This window comes from Streptopelia decaocto (assembly GCF_964273445.1).
Source record: "Streptopelia decaocto genome assembly, chromosome: Z".
Classification (NCBI taxonomy): Eukaryota; Metazoa; Chordata; class Aves; order Columbiformes; family Columbidae; genus Streptopelia; species Streptopelia decaocto.
The window spans coordinates 59,049,116-59,071,860 of record NC_138657.1 but is presented as its reverse complement, the minus strand read 5'-3'; the positions used below and the strand labels follow the sequence as shown (position 1 = coordinate 59,071,860).

Below are 22,745 nucleotides of genomic sequence, written 5' to 3'. Positions count from 1 at the left end.
GGCGCATCTGCATTCCTGATTATTTCCATAAACCAAACTATTATTTTAGCTACTGTTTTGGCACAGTTTCTTCTGGCTGAGCCAGAGTTTAGACCATGGCTAATCTGTGGTCATAACGTAATGAGAGCAAAATGTGAAGAGATTTTACTCTTTGGCAGCTGAACATTTATCTTCAGCTAAACCCAGGGGCAGGACTATGAATTTTTCTACCAAACTTTCTTGGTGGTAACAGTGGAAGCCACAGATTTACCAGTTTTTTTCCATGTTTTCTACTGTTGAATCTGTGTATTCAGCCAAGCCGTTATCTCGAATTAAGCAAGTGGTTTTATTCATGACAATTTGACTGGAACTTATTGGATCAGGTAGGAAAAGAGCAAGTGCGTATCCATGTTTTGCTTTGCTTTCCTAGTCTATTTAAAATCTCAGTTTGACAGCCTTTACTTTCAGTACCCTGCTGCCTTTATGCCTAAATGTTTTCAGCTGAGCTATTGTGTTTATTTATCACATTCTGGTACAGTTTGTTCAGGAGATGGAGCTCACACAGGGTCCTATACAATGCTGATAATTCACCTGTGTGGGAAACAGAAATTCAGGAGATCTCCCCCAGAGTGCCAAGCCTTATGCATGTCAATATGACAAAGTTTCCTTCAGTGAGTCACAAAAGCCTGTGTTTTTGAAGGCTGGAAACTTGACACAGAAACTGGAAACAATCAATCAGAAGATATTTTTTCTTACAAATTGAATTGTTCAATATTTATTTATTCATTCATTTAATTATTTCATTATTTAAATGGTAAACCAAGAGTGTATGAATCCCAAACAAAACTGCTCCCTGCTCAAAAATGCCTGTCCCTGTTGAAGGAACACCTGTGAGACAGAAAATTAAGAGTCTTGTCATGAGGAAGTGGAAAAGAAAGTGAGACTTTAGGCATATGTTCTCCTGAAGTCAGGGTGTAAGAGACCAAGTCTTAATCTGTATTCTGTGCATTGCTAATACTCTCCGTTGTAACTGGTGCTACTTCTGGCTGTATTATGATCCATTTTCCTAGAAGAGTTCACACATCTTACAGTCCTTAGTTTAGCTTGTACGTAAAGCTAGAGAATTCAACAGAATTCATTATTAAGACAGTGTAGAGCCTATGTCTAAGATCATGGTGTACCTCTCAAAATGTAAATTAAGTTTGATTCCATGCAGTTCATTTCAACATGTTAAGAAGTGAGCATGACTTTATTTACCCCTGGAGATGAGGACATCGGCTTTAAATATTGTATGTTCTAGCTATAAATACTGTGCAGGCATCAACAGAAGTATTCTAATTTAGGAGGGTTTTCCAGTATGTCATTTTCTAAAATTCTTAACCTGTTTCAGAAAAAATACCTATATTTTTTCTTGATGCATGTAGCTGAGGATAGAAACAGGAAAAGCCAGAATACGTACTTCCTTGCACACTGCTTATAGAAGAAGGGAAAGACTCACGTCTTGTTGATTGTAGGTATTATGCACTTGAGGCAATTTTACTCATGTCTTCGAAGTAAAGGCACAAAATTTAGTATCTTTTTCTTAGTTTTGTTTTTAAACAATTATTTGATTTTCAAGTAAATAGAAAAGAAAGTTCAGGTTTGAAAGCTGGAAAATTTATAACATTTTAAAAGTTACAAGTGTAATACTGTTCTTGAATCTTTTCTTCTGTTTTATTTTGGATCTGTATTATGAGTTTGCAATTTCATTGTCATGTGCTCTTTTTAAGAAAAAATTTCTACCATGTGAAAATTGTTTGATCAATGATGTAAAAATGTGTAAAACCTCAAATCAGAGTCAGTCAAAAGCATTTTGGGATTTAGGCCGAAATTGTCAAATATTGAATACCATACCAAACCAAATCAGGCACAATAGTCAAATTATTTTGTTTCGATATTTTCTGAAAAAAAGAACAGCATGATTTTTTGCATTTGCTGTAATACTTGTTTCAAATTTTTTTTCAATTTTAGAAAGAAATTTAGTTAAAGTTCAGTGAAATTGAATGTGCTGGCTAAGAGAAAAAAAAATCTGTTTATATCTTTCTAATCAAATGTCAGTTATTTTAGGTTGGCAAGAAGAATTCTAGAAGCTAGAGGGAGAGGGAGGTATTAACCACCCAGTTTACGTCCCAGTTCAGGACTTGTTCAATGTCCAAAGTGTGAAATGAAGCAATTATATGGGATGAGCAAAACAGAAATTCATAATATTTATGTACTAGTTACTGCCTGTTGTGGATGTTTGGCAGTGTTTAATATAAAGCACACAATTTGAGCCATTAAGCCCAAAAAAGACAAATTGCTCTGGCACTGAGTGGCTTTGTCTGCCTGAGCCATAAATAAAGGAGTCAAGATGCAGGAAGGCTACAGAAACCTCATGCATAGAAGAAGGCATCTGGTGCATGTGGACGACTGTACCTTAATACTTTTTCTGGCTTGGAGTGTAAATATTATAGAATCATAAAGCGGTTTGGGTTGGAAGAGACCTTTAAAGGTCATCTAGTCCAACTCCCCTGCAATGAGCAGGGACATCTTAGAATCATAGATTATTTTGATTCAAAGAGACCGTCAAGATCATCGAGTCCAACCATAACCTAACTCTACCACTAAACCATGTGCCTAAGAACCTTGTCTAAATGCCTTTTAAACACCTCCAGGGATGGTGACTCCACCACTTCCCTGGGCAGCCTGTTCCAATGCCTGACAACCCTTCCTGTGAAGAATTTTTTCCGGAAATCCAATCTAAACCTTCCCTGGCACAACTTGAGGCCATTTCCTCTTGTCCTATCACTTGCTACTCGGGAGAAGAGACCAACACCCTCCATGCTACAATCTCCTTTCAGGTAGTTGTAGACAGTGATAAGGTCTCCCCTCAGCCTCCTTTTCTCCAGGCTAAACAGCCCCACTTCCCTCAGCTACTCCTCATCAGACTGGTGCTCCAGACCCCTCACCAGCTTCCTTGCCCTTCTTTGAACTCTCTCCCAGCACCTCAATGTCTTTCCTGTAGTGAGAGTCCCAAAACTAAACACAGGATTTGAGGTGCAGCCTCACCAGTGCAGGGTACAGTGGCACCATCACTTCTCTAGTCCTGCTGGCCACACTATTCCTGATACGAGCCAGGATGCTGTCGGCCTTTTTGGCCACCTGGGCACACTGCTGGCTCATCTTCAGCTGCTGTCAGTCAACACCTCCAGATCCCTCTCTGCCAGGCAGCTTTCCAGCCACTCTTCCCCGAGCCTGTAGTACTGCCTGGGGTTGTTGTGACCCAAGTGCAGAACCCATCACTTGGCCTTGTTAAACCTCATACAATTGGCCTCAGCCCAATGATCCAGCTGGTCCAGGTTCCTCTGTATGGCTTTCCTACCGTCCAGCAGATCAACACTCCCACCCAACTTGGTGTTATCTGCAAACTTACTAAGGGTGCATTCAAGCCCCTCATCCAGATAATTGATAAAGAGGTTAAACAGAACTGGCCCCAGTACTGAGCCCTGGGGAACACCACTCCTGACTGGCCGCCAACTGGATTTGGCTCCATTCACCACAACTCTTTGGACCCGGCCCTCCAGCCAGTTCTTTGTCCATTGCAGAGCACACCCATCCAGGCCATGAGCTGCCAGCTTCTCCAGGAGAATGCTGTGGGATATGGTGTCAAAGGCTTTATTGAAGCCTAAGTACACAACATTCACAGCCTTTCCTTTATCCATTAAGCAGGTCACCTTGTCATAGAAGGAGATCAGGTTGGTCAAGCAGGACCTGCCTTTCATAAACCTGTGTTGACTGGGCCTGATCACTTGGTTGTCTTATATGTGCCATGTGAAGTCATTTAGGATGATCTGCTCCACGACTTTTTCTGGCACTCAGGTCAGACTGACAGGCCTGTAATTCCCTGGATTCTCCTTCCAGCCCAGATCTTCAACTAGATCTGGTTGCTCAGAGTCTTATCCAACCTGACTTTGAATGTCTCCAGGGATGGGGCATCTACCACCTCTCTGGGCAACCTGAGCCAGTATTTTACCATCCTTATATCTAGTCTGAAATTCTGATATTCACAGTTTTGATACTGAGAACATATTTGCAAAGAACTTTGCAGGCAGAGTCCAGTAGCATCATGTCATTCCCTGGCCATGGATCATTTAACCAGTCATAAACACCTGCCCTGTGGAGAAATTTTCTTAAATAAATGATGGTATTTCCCAGATAGTCAGTGAAGAGAGGTAGACACTTCCATGTGCATGTGATCTCCGTCTGGAAAGCTTTCCAGGTCAAATAGAAAGTGTTGACATTAGACCCTTAAAAATCAGGAAAAAGTTAAGTACTGACTTTGAAAGCAGTGAGTCATACCTGCAACTTTTGTTTTTATTTTTCTCACAAGCGTTGATGAGGCTGACTAATTGTAGCAGTCATTTCATGGCCCTACGTCATTACAGTTTTGACAAAGAACAGAAATTATGAACATGGAGCAGGTGACAGAACAGGCACATGCTTAGAGCTGTGCTTATCTCTCTCAGAGCAAGGTTATATCTACATAATGTCGTATACACAAACCTGAACTCAGTTCAAGGTAGATACTCTAATGAGTAGACAGATTGCAAAACTGCTCAGCTGGGTAAATACTAAGCTATGGTTAGTGTAATATCAATCTCTGTATTACCACACTTTCTCTAAAGCAAGTGCAGGGCTAATTCAGGTACATCTGTACTGAACTAATCAAACATGTTATGACCAGCGGTCAGAAGATGGGATTGTCCCACTGGATTCAGCATTGGTGCGGACTCACCTTGAGCACTGTGAGCAACCCAGGGCCCCACAACTGAAGAAGGACGTGAAGGTCCTTGAATGCATCCAGAGGAGGGCAACAAAGCTGCTGAAAAGGTTGAAGGAATGTCCTGTGAAGAGTGGCTGAGGCCTTTGGGCTGGTGTCATTTGGAAAAAAGGCTGCTCAGGGGCGACCTCATTGCTCCCTACAGCTTCCTGAGGAGGGCAGGAGGAGAGAGGGATGCTGATCTCACTTTCCTGTCATCCAGTGACAGGACGCATGGGGGTGGTTCACAACGGCACCGCGGGAGGCTTAGGCTGGATGTCAGGCAGCTTTTCTTTACCAAGAGGGTGGTCAAACACTGGAAGATGCTTCCTGGGAAGGTGGATGATGCCCCAAGCCTGTCAGTGTTTAAGAGGCATTTGGGCAATGCCCTTAAGAACATGCTTTAACGTTTGGTCGGCCCTGAATTGGTCAGGCAGTTGGACAAAATGGTTGTTACAGGTCCCTTCCAGCTGAAATAGTCTGTTATTTTCAGCTACAGCTGCAGGGTTGGCAGATCCCCATTTTGTGTGTCAGGCTGTGGTACAAGCATTTCTACACTGCACAAAAGAGAGCTTGGCCAATCTTTTGAATTGGCTTCCTACAAGTATAGTCATCTACATATATGCACATAGAAGCGATTAAAATCTCGCCTCATTGTACATAAAGAGTTGGAAGGAAAATTAATTATTTGTTTAAAATTATGAGTTTCATTTTAACAGAGTATTAGTCTGGCTTATGGACTTGTTTAATGTGTCTCCTTCTGTCCCCTGCCATTTTCTCCTGACAGATGTTTTGCGATTGCCACAAATCAGCAAGTGCAGATCACCTGAACTGGAGACATTTTCATGTTATTGGACTGACGGAAATTTTTATAACCTCAGTGCTCCAGGAACAATACAACTGTTGTACATGAAAAGGTAATAATATGGCAAGAACAAAAGAAAGAGGAAAAAAGAGAGAAGTCATATATTTTGCTATGCATGTTAGCTCATTGCTCTTAATTTTTTACTATGATATGAGCCATACTGTTTTTAAAGGCATAAAACTGTGTTTTAAGTGCATTTTTTTGAATGTCAAAAATTGTTTGTAATTATTAAGCAATTTGCAGTGACTAGTGTTACTTGGCAGATAATTAAGAACACATTCTTATTAAATGTAGGTTGCAGAATCCAAATCTGAACACCGTATGTCATGGGAAAGGAGTTTTTAATAGGGAACTTCAGTTTATTCCATATCAACCTGACTTGCAACCATCAAGTTTGTTATATCTGTGCACAGATGTGGTGTTTGGATACAAGCCCCTTAAAGATTTTTATTAAAGTTTTTTGAAGTTCCCATTGATCACTTGCTAGATTGAAGTCTGAACATGCAGGTCCAGGTGAAAAGGCTGCTCTGAGACTGAGGATTACATTTCATTGGGACCTGTTCAAATCTGATTCACATTCCACTTAAGCTTTTGTAATTTTCAGGCTGTTACAATGATTAGCCTGAAAGAGGTCGTAGACATTACCAGTAATGGCTATTAAGGAAAACAAGCCTTTTGTTCACAGGAATAGGAGGATGTGAGTTTCTGTTCATCTAATGTACTGTGCTTCAACCTTTGCAATCTACAGACACTTTCTACTGGTGATGATACATTTAACTTAGTAAACTTAAGCCTAATGGCAAGGCTGGCTTTTGTGCTTACTCTTCTGACACCTCTCAGAAATATAGAGATCCAAGCTAAAACCACCACTTAAATGTCAAAGTTTAGCTGACATTTGTCAGTGGCATGTACTATGAGGGTACAAACTTTAAAACTTAATTAAACTCTACAATAAAGCGGTACCACATACATTGAGCAGAACACATATTTCATCATTGTCCTATAAATTAGAATACTGCAATAAAAGACGTGAGTTGAACACCCACATTAAAAATATTTCTGTTTCAATGTGCATGGTACATTTAAGACTAGGACTGGACTTTATCGCTAACCCAGTTTCCTACTTAGCACAAGCCATAGTATCTAACCATGTCCACCTTTATCACGTTCTGACTCTGTCAGAGCTACAACGTTCCCTTTAGAAAAGTGTCTGGTCTCATCAGCTGAGCACATGAGCTGTGCTTAGTGGCAGAATTGCTTCTTACTCAATTTATGTAGCATCTGCTTTTTCACTTCTTAAGCACCCACTCTAGTACTGAAGACTGTACTTGGCATAATTGATTTAGCGCAATCCTCCTTCTTTGCAGCTTCAATGACTTTTAGTAAGAAAAGGCATTTATGGTATATTTTTAACAAACTACAACTGCAACTTTTGAAAAGATCCCTGTTCAGTCATGTTTGGGCTGAGAGACAGTATCAAGATAGAGAGCAGCAACAGCAGGTCTGTTCACTATGAGATTTTTTTTTTCTAAAGTGACTTCCAAAATGCTGAATAAATGTCTGTCAGTTTTCCTGTGGATTATTTCTAACAATTTGGTTGTTCCCATTTTGCTTTAACTGAAGACTCTTTTGGTTTTGAATCTGATGAGTGGTTTCAGCTTGGCAATATGAAAGTGACTCCACACCAGTAGCAGTGTTTCTCAATCTGAAAATTCATGCCACTCTTTATAACTCTGCTGGTTTGTCTTTTTTTGTAAAGGATTAAATGAATGTGATATTTCTTGCTACAATTCTTTTATTTAAAAAGAGCGTTTACGAATTTTTGAACAAAGTCATAATGGAAAAAACGAAGAGGTTTCTTGCTAGTAGTTCCAAGCCTGTGTTTTAGAAGTTCTGTATGCCAAGGAATTTAGCCCTTCCTCCCTCACAGTGCTGTGTTTCTCTTCCCTTTTGCTCACATCCTGCAGTCCTGGGTTGTTTTGTGCCAGGTCTCCTGCCGCATCCACCCTTGGTCACTGCCCCATGTGAATGATCAATGCTGCGGTGCCTGCATCCCAGTTCAGCTCCCCAGGGCACCGCACTCCCCAGTCCTTGGCTTCGCAGGTAGTGCGGTAGCGATCACCGTGGGGACTGGCTTTCACTGTTTTCACACCTCACTATGTAGATGGGCATCTGACTGCAATTTAACTTTGCCTGAACAACAGTTGCTTAAATCCGTCTCAAATTTAGCTAGGCTTGTGCTAATCATCAGCACCTACCAGCACAGCAAGATGTGTTCTCTGACTGTTCTTTTGGAAGCAGCATCCAATGCACAGAAATGCCACTAAGAGTATATGAGAACCTAAACTCATTTATGCAGGTCGCTTGGATAGTGGTTTGGTTTCATTGGAAATCACAATAAATATTGACATGTTTTTCTCACTTCCACAGAAGTTACGACTTATCAACACTGTGTCTTGTAATGTCTATAATTTGTACTTTGTAAGATCTATAAATCTCTCTCTCATGTATATTACATTTTTGTTGTCATTCTAGGAATGATGAAGACTGGAAAGAATGTCCTGATTATATCACTGCAGGAGAAAACAGCTGTTATTTCAACACGTCCTACACCTCTATTTGGATACCATATTGCGTTAAGCTTGCCAATAAGGATGAAGTATTTGATGAAAAATGTTTCAGCGTTGATGAAATAGGTATGCTTCCATTATGCATTTTATCTCTATATTTTTATATCACACAAGGTGTGATGCTATAAGCTTTCATGTTACTCACACTGTACTTAAATCTTCCCTCTCAGAAAGGTTATTTTCTAAAAAGTGATCCACACCAAAAAATATTGCCCAGATTGTAAGAAAACTAAAAGGATAAAAGCAAATACATGGTTTCTCTTTCTGAATGCCATTGGTATTCAGAAATATGTGTGCACATGACCTTGCTTTTGCGATCACTCTGAGCCCTTTCTAATGGATGCTACACACCCTTGTTCATTGTGAGCAAGGATGGCATTAAAATCTTGATTCTTCAAAGTTCTGGAACCAAACAGTTTTCTGTTCCTGAATCAACATGAATCTACAGAATCAGGATATTTAGCATTTCTAAGCTAGAATTTATATTTATTGCAATATGAATTGTGATTGTCTGGGACCTTACAGATGTTATTGTTTATTCAGAGCAGTGGTTTATGTAGATATAATTAATTTATTCCTGCAAGTGTCTAGAATACCCACTGCTGTCCTTTCCTCAGCTGAGCAGAATTAGATTAATTTTTCAAGATACCATAGTTTTTCAATGTACATCTATATTAGTTACTAATAATATTCAATTTATCTTTCTATGTTATTCCAATTATTGTTTTTATTTCTAGTGAGAACTCTAAATTTTGATGGGGAATTGTTTATGTCTCAATGTTTTACAAGCTGTTCTTGGGAAATGTAGTGTAATACATTCTTAGTCTTCTTTATTAATCACTCAAGTGAGAGTTATGCAGAGTATGTCTACCGCCAATGGCAGGGTGCCTTCTTGTTACCAAATTTGTAGTAACTTTGTCATTGACTCATAGGTTTAGATTTTAATCTGCAAATATGTGGTTAATATGCTTTTTTAATCCTGAAATCATTTAACAGTAAGAATGATCATTTCACATTGAAAACTGCCTGTTTTATTCCAAATACTCTGTTTAAACAGTACTACCTGACCCCCCTGTCCATCTTAACTGGACTCTGCTAAATACTAGTCAAACTGGGATCCATGGGGATATTCAAGTAAGATGGGATCCGCCACCAACAGCAGATGTTCAGAAGGGATGGATTACTCTGGAGTATGAATTGCAGTACAAAGAAGTTAATGAGACAAAATGGAAGGAGGTATGAAGCAATTATTTATTATATAATAGTCATAGTACAGTGCAGGCTTGTTCTGTCCCTAACACATTTTGCACTACTATGAAAAGCAACAGGTTTGTAATTGCTAATTAGGTGATACCTTAAATCTTAAGCAATATACCCATATTCTTCTGAAGTTTTCTGGCAAATGTTGTAACTTTGTGTCTCAAGATAGTTGGCACACAGGATAATAACAACCAACCCTGAAGTCACTTTGTTAGATTAGAAAGTATAGCAATAGTCAGATATATACAAGTTTTTTCAAAGATAAAATATTTCTCTATTTTTTTCCCAAACCTCAGCTATTTGAAACACTCTATGGTATTTTTAGTAGTTGGAACCAGCATATTTTGCTTGGAAAATGTCGCCATGTCCGTCCAGAATCTTCAGGGTACCTGTAAAGTTTTAATATTTATAATTTCAGTAAATTAAAAAAAAAAAAAGCTTTGTGTTATAATTTAAAATTTGATACAATAAGCTAATAATAATTATGCAACACAGATAAGATACACAGATTTTGTACCAGACAGCAATGGGAAATTTGCGACTATATTGATAGTCCATGAAAATATAAAATATGTATTATATACCACAAATCTTAAGTTTTCCTTTCAAAAATCACTTCTCATGTAGTTAGTTTTCCTGTTACAGGAAAGAAATTGTACCCAGCTTACCTGAATGCACAGGCTAAGTGCCAGTGTGTCATGGCATATTTGCATATTGAGAACTCTTCCTGAAGACCAGTTGAGTGCAATCATTTCAGACCAGAATCCTTCCTTTGATTTCAAATTCTTTGCCCACCCTTCCAAGTGGTAAGAGTTTCTGAAACGGTCAGTTCATGGCTGCAGAGATGTAGTAATTTCAAATTGGGTCCATCTTTTTGAAACACCATGTATTTTAAAGCCTACAAAATTATTTAAATTTAGGCAGTAAATCAATACTGCTTGAGAGCTGGAAAATCTGCAGAGTTTTTATGGGATTTCCAAAAGCAGATGGCAATACAGATACCTCTTTAAAAATGTACATTTAAAAAATTTTTTTAGAAGCCCCTAGGCGTCAATCCTATAAATACCATAATAAAGCTTTGTTCTTGCTCCAGTACCATCAATAATTTCAGCATGCCTTGAGAATAGTTCTTCTCAGGAGAGCAAATGTTTGAAGATCAATGTTTCTTCTTTCAGGAAACAGATGAGGAATTGGTGAATACTCAATTTACCTCAAGAAAAGTAGTACTATAGATTTGTACTGCACCTGTATATATTGTATGTTATTGTGCCTTTCAGCTTAAAAGCGCAAACATGGCAAAATTCCCTGAGGCACTATCAGAGCACAAAGGAGAAGTTTCTGAACAAAATCTTGTTCTGGCCTAAGGCAATAGCAAACTCCGAATCACAGCATTGGAGCAATGATTTCACTTTTGCATTCTTTTCTACAAATATCTTCTGTAATGAGTGCTGAAATAGTAAAGATACAAATGTCTAGTTCTAATGTTATTGCTAGGCTTTTAAAACAAAGGATAATATTTGACTGCTTAAATATACCATAGTGCTTTGTACCTATAACTGATACAAAAAACTGACACAAAAATTAATTACTGAGACTTAAATTGTACTAAGTGTGCCCCTTACTGAGACTTGTTTGTAATTTTTTCAGGTGTTTTGAGATGAGCCTTTTTGATTCTTTCATGGATAGTATACTAATTGAAAATAAGTAACTTACGAATTGAAAGAGGACTAAAATATTGATTAGTAAAGTATTAGTAAGTTATAATGGTAAGAGAATCAACATTATTTTCTGAGAAAGTTCTGAAAAACAATAAAGTCCCCACCCTCATATAGCTGAGTGTTCATGAGACGGAGCCAAATGTAATATTGCTCAGAGTTTGAAAAAAATTCATTGTTTTTAATTAGCCTCTTGCTGACTCTCTCTAAAAATTCTCTCCTCTTATTTTGAAGTGTTGCCCATTATATTCACTAGACTGAAATTCCGTCCCATCTTATATCTATCCAACTTTACTAGTCATGACCAGCAATAGCTATACAGCCCTTGTGAGGCTGCTGTGTTTTTCAGACAAGGTGTGAAAACACACATTATTTGAGCAATAGTGAAGAATGATGACCTCACAGTGAAGTGTCTGTTGTTGAAGTGCCTAGAAATGTATGTGTGATAGGGAATATGGAAAGTCTAATTTTCCTTCAGTTATTTGCCATGCTTTAGATTGGCCTCATCTTTTGACTTACTAAAAAAAAAAAAAGTAATATCAGGCCCAGATCCACTTAATACAGGATGAAAATGCTGATCACAGCTCAGTCCTCAGTGAAGAGGGCTGGACCAGGAAGGACTCTGCTGGCTCTGATTATGTTGTTGAATTTTTGCTGGAAAAGGTCCATTTCCCACTGCAGTGAAGTGCGCTTAGGGCAGGGGAGCACAGAGTACACGGAGTACTGAACCCATCACTGTGTCCATACAGCACCGTGGCTGTGACACAGGGCCTGCTACTTGGAGGAATGCGAAACTCATCTCCCTGCACTCCGTTGGATATACAGCCTAGTATCTCCATTTGCTGTATGGCTCCCCAACCCTGTGTTTTGCCTTCCCAGTGTCCCTCTGAACCTTTCCCTGCTGCTGCCTATCTCCCACTTTTCACCATTTTTCTGTTAAAGTGGGTGAAAGCCATTGCATTGTTTGCTGTGTTGCCTGTTGTGCCTGGGCGAGGCTCTGCCCCTGGTGCCCCATCCTGGTGGTGACTCAATGTCCCAGGGGCTCCGGCGGTCCGGTGACAGCCCCGCAGTCCATGTCAGCCCCTCTTGTAGGGCCAGACTCAGGCAGGCAGTGCAGTCACACAGCCCAGGGTGACAGCAGGATTGTCACACATTTTTTCAGGGTGTCAGTCACAAGCATCACGCTATGTACGCTGACCAACTGCATGCAGTAAGTCCAGCAGCCCATCAGTCTGGATCCAAGCACCCCTTCACATACTTTAAATGAGTTTGCTATATGCTGTCATGCAATTTTATTAGTTATCATTTATCATATTTTTCTCATTTGGTTTTTATTTAATCCATATAACAAATGCTATTCATCTATTCACTTCACGCTGAACTTTCTCCAGAATATACATCTTGCTCCATCCAGTTGTCTTAGGTAAATTTTTGTTAGTTCACTGATGGACTAGACATCCTACCCATTAATCAGTTATCTGTTCTTTAGCACATCTTGCAATGTCAGGTACACAGCTACAGTAATTTTACCTCATATTTTTCAGGGATCTAATTTAGCTTCCATACTGCATTTTCCAAGTGCCACCATCATTTGGGTACATACAGTTTTGTGTGGTGCAGCATCCTTAAGAATTTCTACTCATTGTCTCAGAGGAAAAACAAAACAAAACAAAACAAAACAAACAAACAACTACCTGTAAAACTTCAGTGTACTCTTTCTTTCTAGCTTCACAGCACAAAATGAGTAGACTGGACTAGTATATATTGTATTCCCTTCCCAGCGCTTTCCAACTCAATAGTCTTCACGTGTTAAAAACCTTTGTGGCGTACAGCAATGGTTGTCCAAAATCGTGTGCTTATCCAGTAGGAGAGAAAAACAATCTGTCTGGGATCACTGCCTCCTCCAAAATCTGACTGCTTGGTTCTCAGAACACTTGAGTATGTAGCCATTAGGGATCAGAGAACTCCACAGGTTGTGGCTACCAACAGATTGTGCCTCCGGTTTAGATTACGCAGCTACAGTATTTATAGGATTGTATTGTTAAAGGTTCCTTTAAATCCCTGCTGTTCTCCAGGTGTTTTAATTCTTAACCCATAGTGAGCTTAGCCAGTATCATCCTTGATTCTGAAGTAAAAGCAGAATATAACACCTGCCATGTGGATTTCTATTTTGAGCACATTTTCCTTATTTTCATATACTTCTGTTTGGCTGTTGGAACTAAAATACATATTCTAAGAGGAGTAATAGAAGAAGAGAGAGATTTAACATATTGAGACCTCTAATGTGTCTTCCTACGTAGTTTGGTGTGTGTCGGTATCTAAGTATTTTGGAGTTAATATAAAAGTTTCAAGACTGCCAATCTGATGCCAGCTCTCCCAGAGCCTTCATTATCACATTGTATATATAGTTGAAGATTTTGGGAGCTGTGCAGTGTTCCCCAAATAAATACATTTTTAAGATGCAATAGATCTGGTTAGTAGGCCTTTAAATCATTTTTCATCTTAAAATTAATTCTGTAGTGGAGATTGCACTGTTTTTATGACTCACATGTTATTTTAGCAAGGGTTTTGGCATTGTGAAGTCAGTAATGTTGTGTTTTAACAGTAAAAGTGTTTTACAAGTTGGTAAGATCAGTGGGAGATGTTCACGCCACCTACTTGTGGCATGTAACTGGGGACAGCTGCCTTTCTTCACAGACTGTATTTACAGAGAGCTTGGATTCTCTGCTTTTGGTCTGAACCACAGTAAAACCCAGTGGCTAGTAAGTCGAACATGAATGGTGTGAATTTTCTCTGAAGTTTTCTTATGGTATCCTTACAGTTCCAAGTAAGAAAAATGCCTTCAAATGCTTTATTTCTGAAATCAAGAAGCAGTGTAAAATTGCCAGTACAACTCACAACAAATAAATCACAGTTCTTCTGTCTTTACAGTTAGAACCCAGGCTCTCAACAATGGTTCCACTGTACTCTCTGAAGATAGGAAGAGATTATGAGATACGAGTCCGATCAAGACAACGTACCTCTGAAAAATTTGGGGAGTTCAGTGAAATCCTTTATGTATCTTTTTCTCAAGCGGGCATTGAATTTGTTCATTGTGCTGAAGGTAAATAAACAAAGTGAAGCTAAGTGTTCTCATAACCATGCTTGTTGTCTTTTCTGTGATTTTTTTTCTTTGTACCATTGATGTTGTATGCTTGAATAGATTGATAATTCAGCCTACTACATGAAAATCATTTGGTGAGACTGAGAGTGTACAAGTTTTATAGACAAGTTAGAAGTAAACTCAGTAAGACGGTTTCACAGCTCATCAGCGAGCAAAAATACAGATAGCTTCAAGAATCAGAAATCATAACTTCTGTTGCACACCTTATACAGCATGAAGTAAGTTAAATCTCATACTTCATCATCTAAAATGAGCACTGCAAGAATGAAGGGAAGAATTGCCACTTCTATTGAAGTGTTATTCTGCTGGCTAAGTTTGTTATCAGAACGATGTGCTTTTCTGATCTGCCTGATACTATCAAGGACAGTGAGTGTTCTTCTGATTCTTGCTTCTGTCTTGTACTTTTTTTTAAAGTGCTATTAAAAATAGAAGAAGAAACAGATGGAGCACCACATTTTTTCTACCACCACACTTCATTTGTCAGGTTATTAATGAAAGTGTTAAATAAAACCACCCATAACTCTTTTATCTTCTAAAATTTTCCTAGATTCCCCTTTTTAACTCTTTGTATTGCTAGCTTTAATACCTAATTTTTTTGAACAGCTAATGCTCTGGACATGTGGCATTATTTTAGTAATCCCAGCTGCATTAAGTTCTCAAGGTTTATATGAACAAAATTAAAATACTGTGAAAATCGAAGGCCATCCTACAAGCACAGTTTTCTTCAGTCACTACAACCCAGATTCTGCCAGTTGCTCCATATCCATAAATCTCACACAGCACCAGTGATCTGATTTGATTTCAGAATTTATTCTTGCTTGTTTTGTATATCACCTTTAGGAACACAGAATTAAAATTTAAATTTTCCACGTATTAAAAATGCGAAGTAGTTAAATTGAAATGCAATATTCTAAATTTTTGAAGCAGCTGGACAGTAACAGGTCTCACTGACATGACAAGGACTTACTGGTTCTCCATTGAACTAGGGACCTGTCTAACACATACGTATCCAGATAGAACCTTACTCATGCCTGAAAACATGTCCAGTCAAAATCTAAGCTGAGAGCACAGGGTTAAAACTGGTACCTGAACTTTATGGTTTTGTTTGTTGGTTTGTTTCTCTTTTGTCCTTAAAAGGATGGATATTTATGTTGATGTATACAGTTCTAAAGCTTTCTGTCCAGTATTCCTTGGTCCAAAATATGAGTGAATGATGGAAAGCTTAGAAGTGGGAAGAAAAGCGAAGAATCTAAGACTACATCCAGAATAAATTTCTCCATACTTTGTATTCCACATTGGCAGCTTAAGTATAATGGAATTACCAGCATTTAAAAGATAAAACATTTCATTTATAAGCATTGTTCTTCATTCCTACCAAACTGCATTTCTCAGTGACCTAAATTCTTTGTAGTCACCTGTAAGGTAAATAAAAGGGACAATTTTTTTTTCCAGTTGACAGTTCACAACATAATTAATGTTTGGCCTTTAGAAAGAGAAGTAGTATGATTTTGACACCAGTATATTTTAGTTTCTGTGAGAGAATAATGGTTTGCCTATGATTTAGTATGCTATTAATAATGTTCTCTCAGCTTTGGCGAAAAAGCAGTAACACGATCTGTGGCATCACATGCCGTCAGGACTACTGATAGCATGTTCGAAGCAGGGAGAATGTTCCTCATGGCTGCTTTTGCTACATATATTGTTGTACTGAGATCTTGATCATATTTTAAAACTCAGTCTTTTTTTTCAAGAAATCACAGTGGACTTAGAAATGCAGTATGGAAACTGTTGAGACCAAAAGGGAATTTTTATTTCGGCTTAAAACAGAACTTTCACTTTTAAGTAACCAAAAATTCGCCTGTCAGTTTCTGCCACTTTGGAACCCTCAGTTAGTGGAAGAGAAGGTTTAAATTAAGGATGCAACAGCAGTGCAGACTCCTGCTAACATGTTGTTGTTTTTTTTTCTGTTGTTCCAGAAATTGAGTTTCCATGGTTCTTAGTTGTTATCTTCGGAGCATGTGGTCTGGCCGTAACAGTGATCTTAATCCTGCTGTCTAAACAATCAAGGTAGAGAGTTTTTATTTGTCAGATTTTATGTACTTGTAGCTTAAAAAATAGGGTGTTTCAAATCTGGGGGACTAGAAACTATTTTGAGGACCGTTGTCCATTCTCATAAGCTACATGGATGCTGGCATAGGTACACACTGTGTCTTCAGCAGTGGGAATCTGATTATGTTGACAGCTCCTCTTCCTTTTGGACTGCAGAACATTTTATTCTACAGTATTTACATGGTTGATGTACTTAGGCTTTGAAGGGGATTTTTTTTAGTCCATTCAAATTTTGTAAATACTATTTTTACCCACATACTGTTTAAAAGTTTCGTACAAACATATATCTGTATATAATTTTTTTTTTCTTGGACTATTCCACAAATCTCTGACTGTTTCTTCATCGAGCCAAGGGAAAGATCTTGAGTCATAGGGGAAGATTTGATCTCTGTGGATAGGCTGAAGCGCTTATAAATAACAGGAATAAAATAAAACAAAGCACAGGATTGCATCATTTACAAAAAATTACAAAACTGTGTCATTTATAAAAATGAAACAATGACACATATATAAAAACGACAAAATGGTCTCAAAGTAAATTCATCCCCTAGTACGTGTGTTCAGGAATAGGTTTTGGCAGAATAATTCAGCTTGTATGTCATACCAGTACTGTCCACCATGGTCAAGTCTCAGTGCACACATGCATGCACATTGTCAGTAGTCTTGTATGTACACTTTGAAAATTAACACTGAGGTGTTTTGCACATACCAGCATAAAGACAAATAATTGAAAAGAAAACAGTATGGTGCAGCTGGAGCAGCTCTAAAAAAAAAATACAGGCAAGCAGCACTATGCTTTGGCAGAGCTTAATTTCAGGCAGCCGTTCCCTGCAGTAGCATCCCAGTCCCAGAGTTAAAAGCAAGACTCCTGATACAACGTATGACAAAAGCCTGAGGAGTCAGGAAGGGGGGCCAGAACAGCTCACACATGGGACCAGGAGCTCACTAAGGCCAGCACACTGAGCAAGCAGTGCCTTGGTCACCAAAGATCCTGAGGGCTGGAGCGTGTCTCTGATTAGAGCTTATTAATATCTTTCATGACTGCTGGAGGAGGCTTTTCTCCACTGAGGACCCTTCATCTGGAAAGTTCTTCTGGACCTGTGGGCCTGCACCCTTTCCTTCAAACTGGTGGACATGGCGGTAGGAGTGGCACTGTGTTCTGCAGAGGAGCAGGCTGCACAGATTTCCCATCATGCAAAACATACAGGCTCAGTTTCCTTCTCTGAAAAGATACCAATTCATATTTTCTGAATTCTGATCTCACAAGATCTGAACCAGGCTTTCTAGGACAGATGCCGCAGGGTCAGGGCGTGCTCTTTTACAACTGGGAGATGCAGGCTTGCATTATGCAAGGCTAACAAAGGAGCAGAGTGTATATCTCCCTCCTGAATGATTTCTCCAGGCAGCAAGCAGTAAAACCCTTTGTCTGTGTTGTTAGAAGAAGTGCCCAATCCTGTCAGAACAACTGATTTGTGGATTCAACTGTAAGTGCAAGTCTTAAACTGGTACCCTGAGAACCCAAGCCAGTGCACAGCTAATACAGCCCCTCCAGGGATTAGGTGGAAAAGTACCGGATTTATGGCTCTCATTGAGGCTTGCTTGGCAGAACTTTGAGGGGCTGCCAAAAACAAAAACAGCTGGGGAATTTGGGCCTGCCATAGTTCAGAAGGTGCCTAAATTTTTCTCTAGCACTCCTTAAGGCTCCTCTGATCCTTCCTGGACTTCACCAAGGTCACTAACAATGCAGCAAAACTAATATTTGGATTTCAATCTACCATTCCCACAACCTGCTTTCTAAAATAGGCAAGTAACCCAGTAAAAAGGGAATGTTGACTTTTCCTTTTGGGAACTACAGTTTATCTGTTTGCAAAAGAAGCAGGGATGTAAAATGGAGGAGATAGGCATGACCTGCTATTGTTGGATTATTGTTAATGGAAAATCATCCTTCTATTTGGGTTTTCTTTTTTTTGTCCCCCCCAAAGAATTAGAAATTCACTTTATGAAGGATCAGAATAATATGTATTTCTACATTATATACACACATAAGCAAGTTACTATGCCTTTCTCCACAAGGGTAAAACCCTGTCATTATTTTGTATTACTCGTTATGTTAATCATACAGAAAACAGAAGTGTCATAGAGATGACAAAACACTAGCCTAAATTTTTGGAGTTGTGTTTCTGTTTTATTTATTAGTTCTATAGTAATTCACTCTTTACACAAGCTCCTTTCTTCTATTCCCATATTCTATTCCCATATTTAAATTTATTGAGCTTATGCAAGACTACTCTGTCTCCCCCCCAAAAAAAAAAATTGGGGAAAGTTACTCTGCAAACTGAGGCTGGTGTCAGGTTCCTTTGAAAGTTACAAAAATAGGGAAAGTAATGACAGAGCTCTAGGAATTTACTCTCTCTCTATACAGCATTAAATTATCAGATTCCAAAATGGATTCCCACATAAATGTATGTGATTGCAACAAGGAAGTCTGCAGAGAACTTGGGTTTTTATTTGCGATGGGAGAATCATTCCTTTCCTTAGGATTATTTGAAATTGAATCTTCAAGCATTTAATCTTTAAAGTAATTAAGTATAAATGCAATCTAATGCTCTCTTCTTTCTAACTTTCCCAAAAAGGACCACAGTCAGTTAAAAGTCATCTTTTCTTTTCCAGGTTAAAAATGCTGATTTTTCCTCCTGTGCCAGTTCCAAAGATTAAGGGGATTGACCCAGATCTCTTGAAGGTAATATTGTGCTCTAAAATCTACAGTGGAAATCACTGTAGTAGTAGCAGGTGATAATTGTTGTCCCAGACAGAAAAATTTTGTAGGAAAAAATTATGACATGCAGGGACTTGCTGCAGAATTAGTTTTCATAAAATAAGTTTTAAAAACCTTGCAATTATTGCCTCAGCTATGCTTACCTTTCCCTAAGTTAGCATCATAAAAAGCACAAGCATTTTTATTATTTCCTTTATAACATTCATTTTTTCTTGCTTTATAGAAAGGAAAGCTAGATGAAGTTAACTCCATCTTAGCCAGTCATGACAACTACAAGACACAGCTGTACAATGACGACTTATGGGTTGAGTTTATTGAATTGGACATAGAAGACCCCGATGAAAAGAACAGAGTCTCAGATACTGACAGGCTCCTGAGTGAAGACCATCTGAAATCACACAGTTGCTTGGGAGCGAAGGACGATGATTCTGGACGTGCCAGTTGCTGTGAACCAGATATTCCAGAGACAGACTTCAGTGCAAGCGACACATGCGATGCCATCTCTGATATTGATCAGTTCAAAAAGGTAACTGAGAAAGAAGAGGATCTCTTGTGCCTTGGTAGAAAAGATAATGATGAGTCACTTCCAAGCCTTGCCAACACAGACACCCAACAGCCGCGTACGAGTACTCGACCCGAAAATAGCCAGCCGTGGCCACCTTTTGCAGACAGCATTGACACAGCTAGTCCATCGGCCCATACCCAGCTGAGTAACCAGAATTCATTGACAAATACTGACTTTTACGCGCAAGTGAGTGATATTACCCCAGCAGGCAGTGTTGTGCTTTCACCAGGGCAGAAATCCAAGGTGGCAAGAGCACGGTGTGAAGGCTGCACAGAACAAAACTTGGACAATGCCTACTTCTGTGAGGCAGATGTGAAAAAATGTATTGCTGTGATTTCCCACGAAGAGGATGAGCCACGTGTTCAGGAGCAAATCTGTAATGAGGACACTTACTTCACCACAGAAAGCCTTACCACTACTGGCATCAGTCTTGGAGCTTCAACAGCAGAAACCCCAAGTCCAGAGGTGCCTGTCCCAGACTACACATCTATTCATATCGTCCACTCTCCACAAGGCCTTGTGCTCAACGCAACCGCACTGCCTGTGCCTGACAAGGAATTCAACATGTCTTGTGGCTATGTGAGCACAGACCAGCTGAACAAAATCATGCCATAGCTCTTCTTTGACTAGGTGTGTGTAGTATTTCACAGCAGAGTCAGCTCGGGCTTGTATGCTGAAACCAAAATGAAGTCTAAAAGTTTCTCGTGGTTCTTATAATTTTATCTGAAATGTTGCAACATGAAATATTCATCAAAATATTCCTATTGTGTTCTGTAAATATTATCTATGAATTTGTCTTGAGAATGTTTTACTAGCAGTGACTGTCTTGTGGGTGTTGATTTTTGTGATACTAAAGATTGAAATGACTATGTTTAATGTACAGTAAATCATGCATTTTGATAAAGCTAAAAATCAGGTGGTTTAAAGTCTAAGAATTTAGTAAAAACTGTGCTGTTGGCAGACATCTTTATATCAGTAATTGGGAACTGAACGTATAGGTGAAAAAAGGTAACTTGAATAAATAACACATCTATTTTGATTTTTATAAATTAATAGAATATATTTTAATATTTTAGTCATAAAAACATAAAGATTTTCTATTACACTACACACTGTAGTAAATTATGATGACCCATCTAAGGAACATAATTGCTGCAATCTAAAAAAGAAGTTTTCTGGTTTTTAAAAGTTTTGTTTGCAGCAAAACGAGAAAATAGATTTTTACAGAGCCATTTTATACCTCCAAATAAACCTGTAGAGAAATTTTGAAATATTATAGAAACTTAAAGTAACTGATTCTATACTTTCTTATGGTAATTGATATAGAAATATACATTCAATTTAAAGTTTTGTAGAAAACTTTAAAATATACAAAATATTTTGGCAAATTATTCTGTTCTTCATCAGATTCTGGTTAATTCTAATAATATAGTTTTTTATAAGCAAAATTTTGTTGACCACAGTGTTACACTGTGTGCAACTATACTTTCACAGAAAATTTTTGAGAAGACGTGACTTAAGCTCTGGTGACTTAGCAGCATAATCTCTTCACATTTGACCAACTTCTGAAGCCCTCCTACGGCCAAAGGTATCATTACATTTATTAGTTCACATCACATAAAGTCTTGATTAAAAAAATAAGGACTTCAGGAGTTAGCCAGCAGTTCATTTTTAAAGATACAACAGGATTAAAATACTTAAGTGGAACAGGGGAATTGAATACAGTATTGTTCAAAAGTGGTTTTCGCTTTTGCAGCCTAACAGCATCTCTTCTGACCACATTAGGCAGACTTTCAGAAGGAAAGGAGAGAAACTGAAACTCAGTGGGGAAGCTCTCTTTGTTGTTACGTATGTTAAGAACTTGACGGAGCTTTGCAGTGAGCTTTGCTTCAGAAGTTACCTTCCTAGGCCATGGTTTCACCATAGCAGGTTTCTTCTTTGAAAGCAAATAGAGACACTCATTTCATTTCTGTAACCTGAACAGAGGTTTGTGAAGCACGGTGAATGCAGGTCTTGCTCATGGTGTCTCCCACTGAACTCACTGATGCTCTCTTTGTGACCAAGGGGTACAGGACTGGGCCCAGCTATTGGGTGGGATTTTTAAGTTTAGGATGTACTTTATGGTAAATGTGCATTAGATATTCTGCTAATTTGCTGCTATATTTTTCTAACAGCTACATGATTTAGTTTCATATAAAATTTCATAGATGATAGACACTAATGCAAGTAACGCCTATGTGTGTGTTTGGAACAAGTTTCTTACTCTGTTTCTATTGCCAAAAATAGTTAAATACCTCAATCAAACTCAGAATGTCATTTTGGTACTTTACTGGTCACACAAGCCATTATACGCTGGTCAGAAGATGTGTCTTTCAGTTTCTATTTAACTTCATGTCAGTGTTTTGTTTGTTTTTCTTGAAGTTTAATAAATGTATTGTCTTTGATCTGTCCTGACACAATGTGTTTTATTGCAGATTCATTTTTAATGGAAAATATAGATTTTATTAGGAAAAATAAAGTATTTCTCATTGAATAATGCAGAATGCAGCTTTCCTTAGAATAGAAGCAATGCCTAATGAGATCAGTGTTTTCACTGATTGATATGTATACAGTCAAAAAATAGAAGCGCAGACCTAAATTTATAGATGGAGATAGGACATGGTGTACTCAGAAGTGGCCAAGATGTGTCACTAATTTAGCAGCTCAGTTTACCTTTGGCTTGAACAGCCTGTGTTTTCAAGTAAATAAGCTGCACTAGTCCAGGATTTACACCTACACTTGAATCCACAAACCAGATATTTTAAAAAAGCTCAATAGTTACTTGTAGTGATAGTTAAAACCTAGCA

The 22,745-nt window shown here is 38.5% G+C and overlaps 1 protein-coding gene across 6 annotated transcripts in view; it reads left to right on the top strand.

The window, feature by feature from the left end:
* The window catches only part of GHR (growth hormone receptor), a 124,283-nt gene extending 101,940 nt beyond the window's left edge, over positions 1-22,343 (top strand). For all 6 annotated transcript variants that reach the window (XM_082075832.1, XM_082075830.1, XM_082075828.1 and 3 more), the window contains 7 exons: positions 5,604-5,733; positions 8,217-8,377; positions 9,369-9,547; positions 14,218-14,389; positions 16,426-16,516; positions 19,229-19,298; positions 19,558-22,343. In XM_082075832.1, coding sequence (XP_081931958.1) covers positions 5,604-5,733; positions 8,217-8,377; positions 9,369-9,547; positions 14,218-14,389; positions 16,426-16,516; positions 19,229-19,298; positions 19,558-20,514 — 1,760 coding nt within the window. In that variant the 3' untranslated portion in view covers positions 20,515-22,343. The remainder of the gene's footprint in view (positions 1-5,603; positions 5,734-8,216; positions 8,378-9,368; positions 9,548-14,217; positions 14,390-16,425; positions 16,517-19,228; positions 19,299-19,557) is intronic.
* The last annotated feature ends 402 nt before the right edge of the window (positions 22,344-22,745 follow it).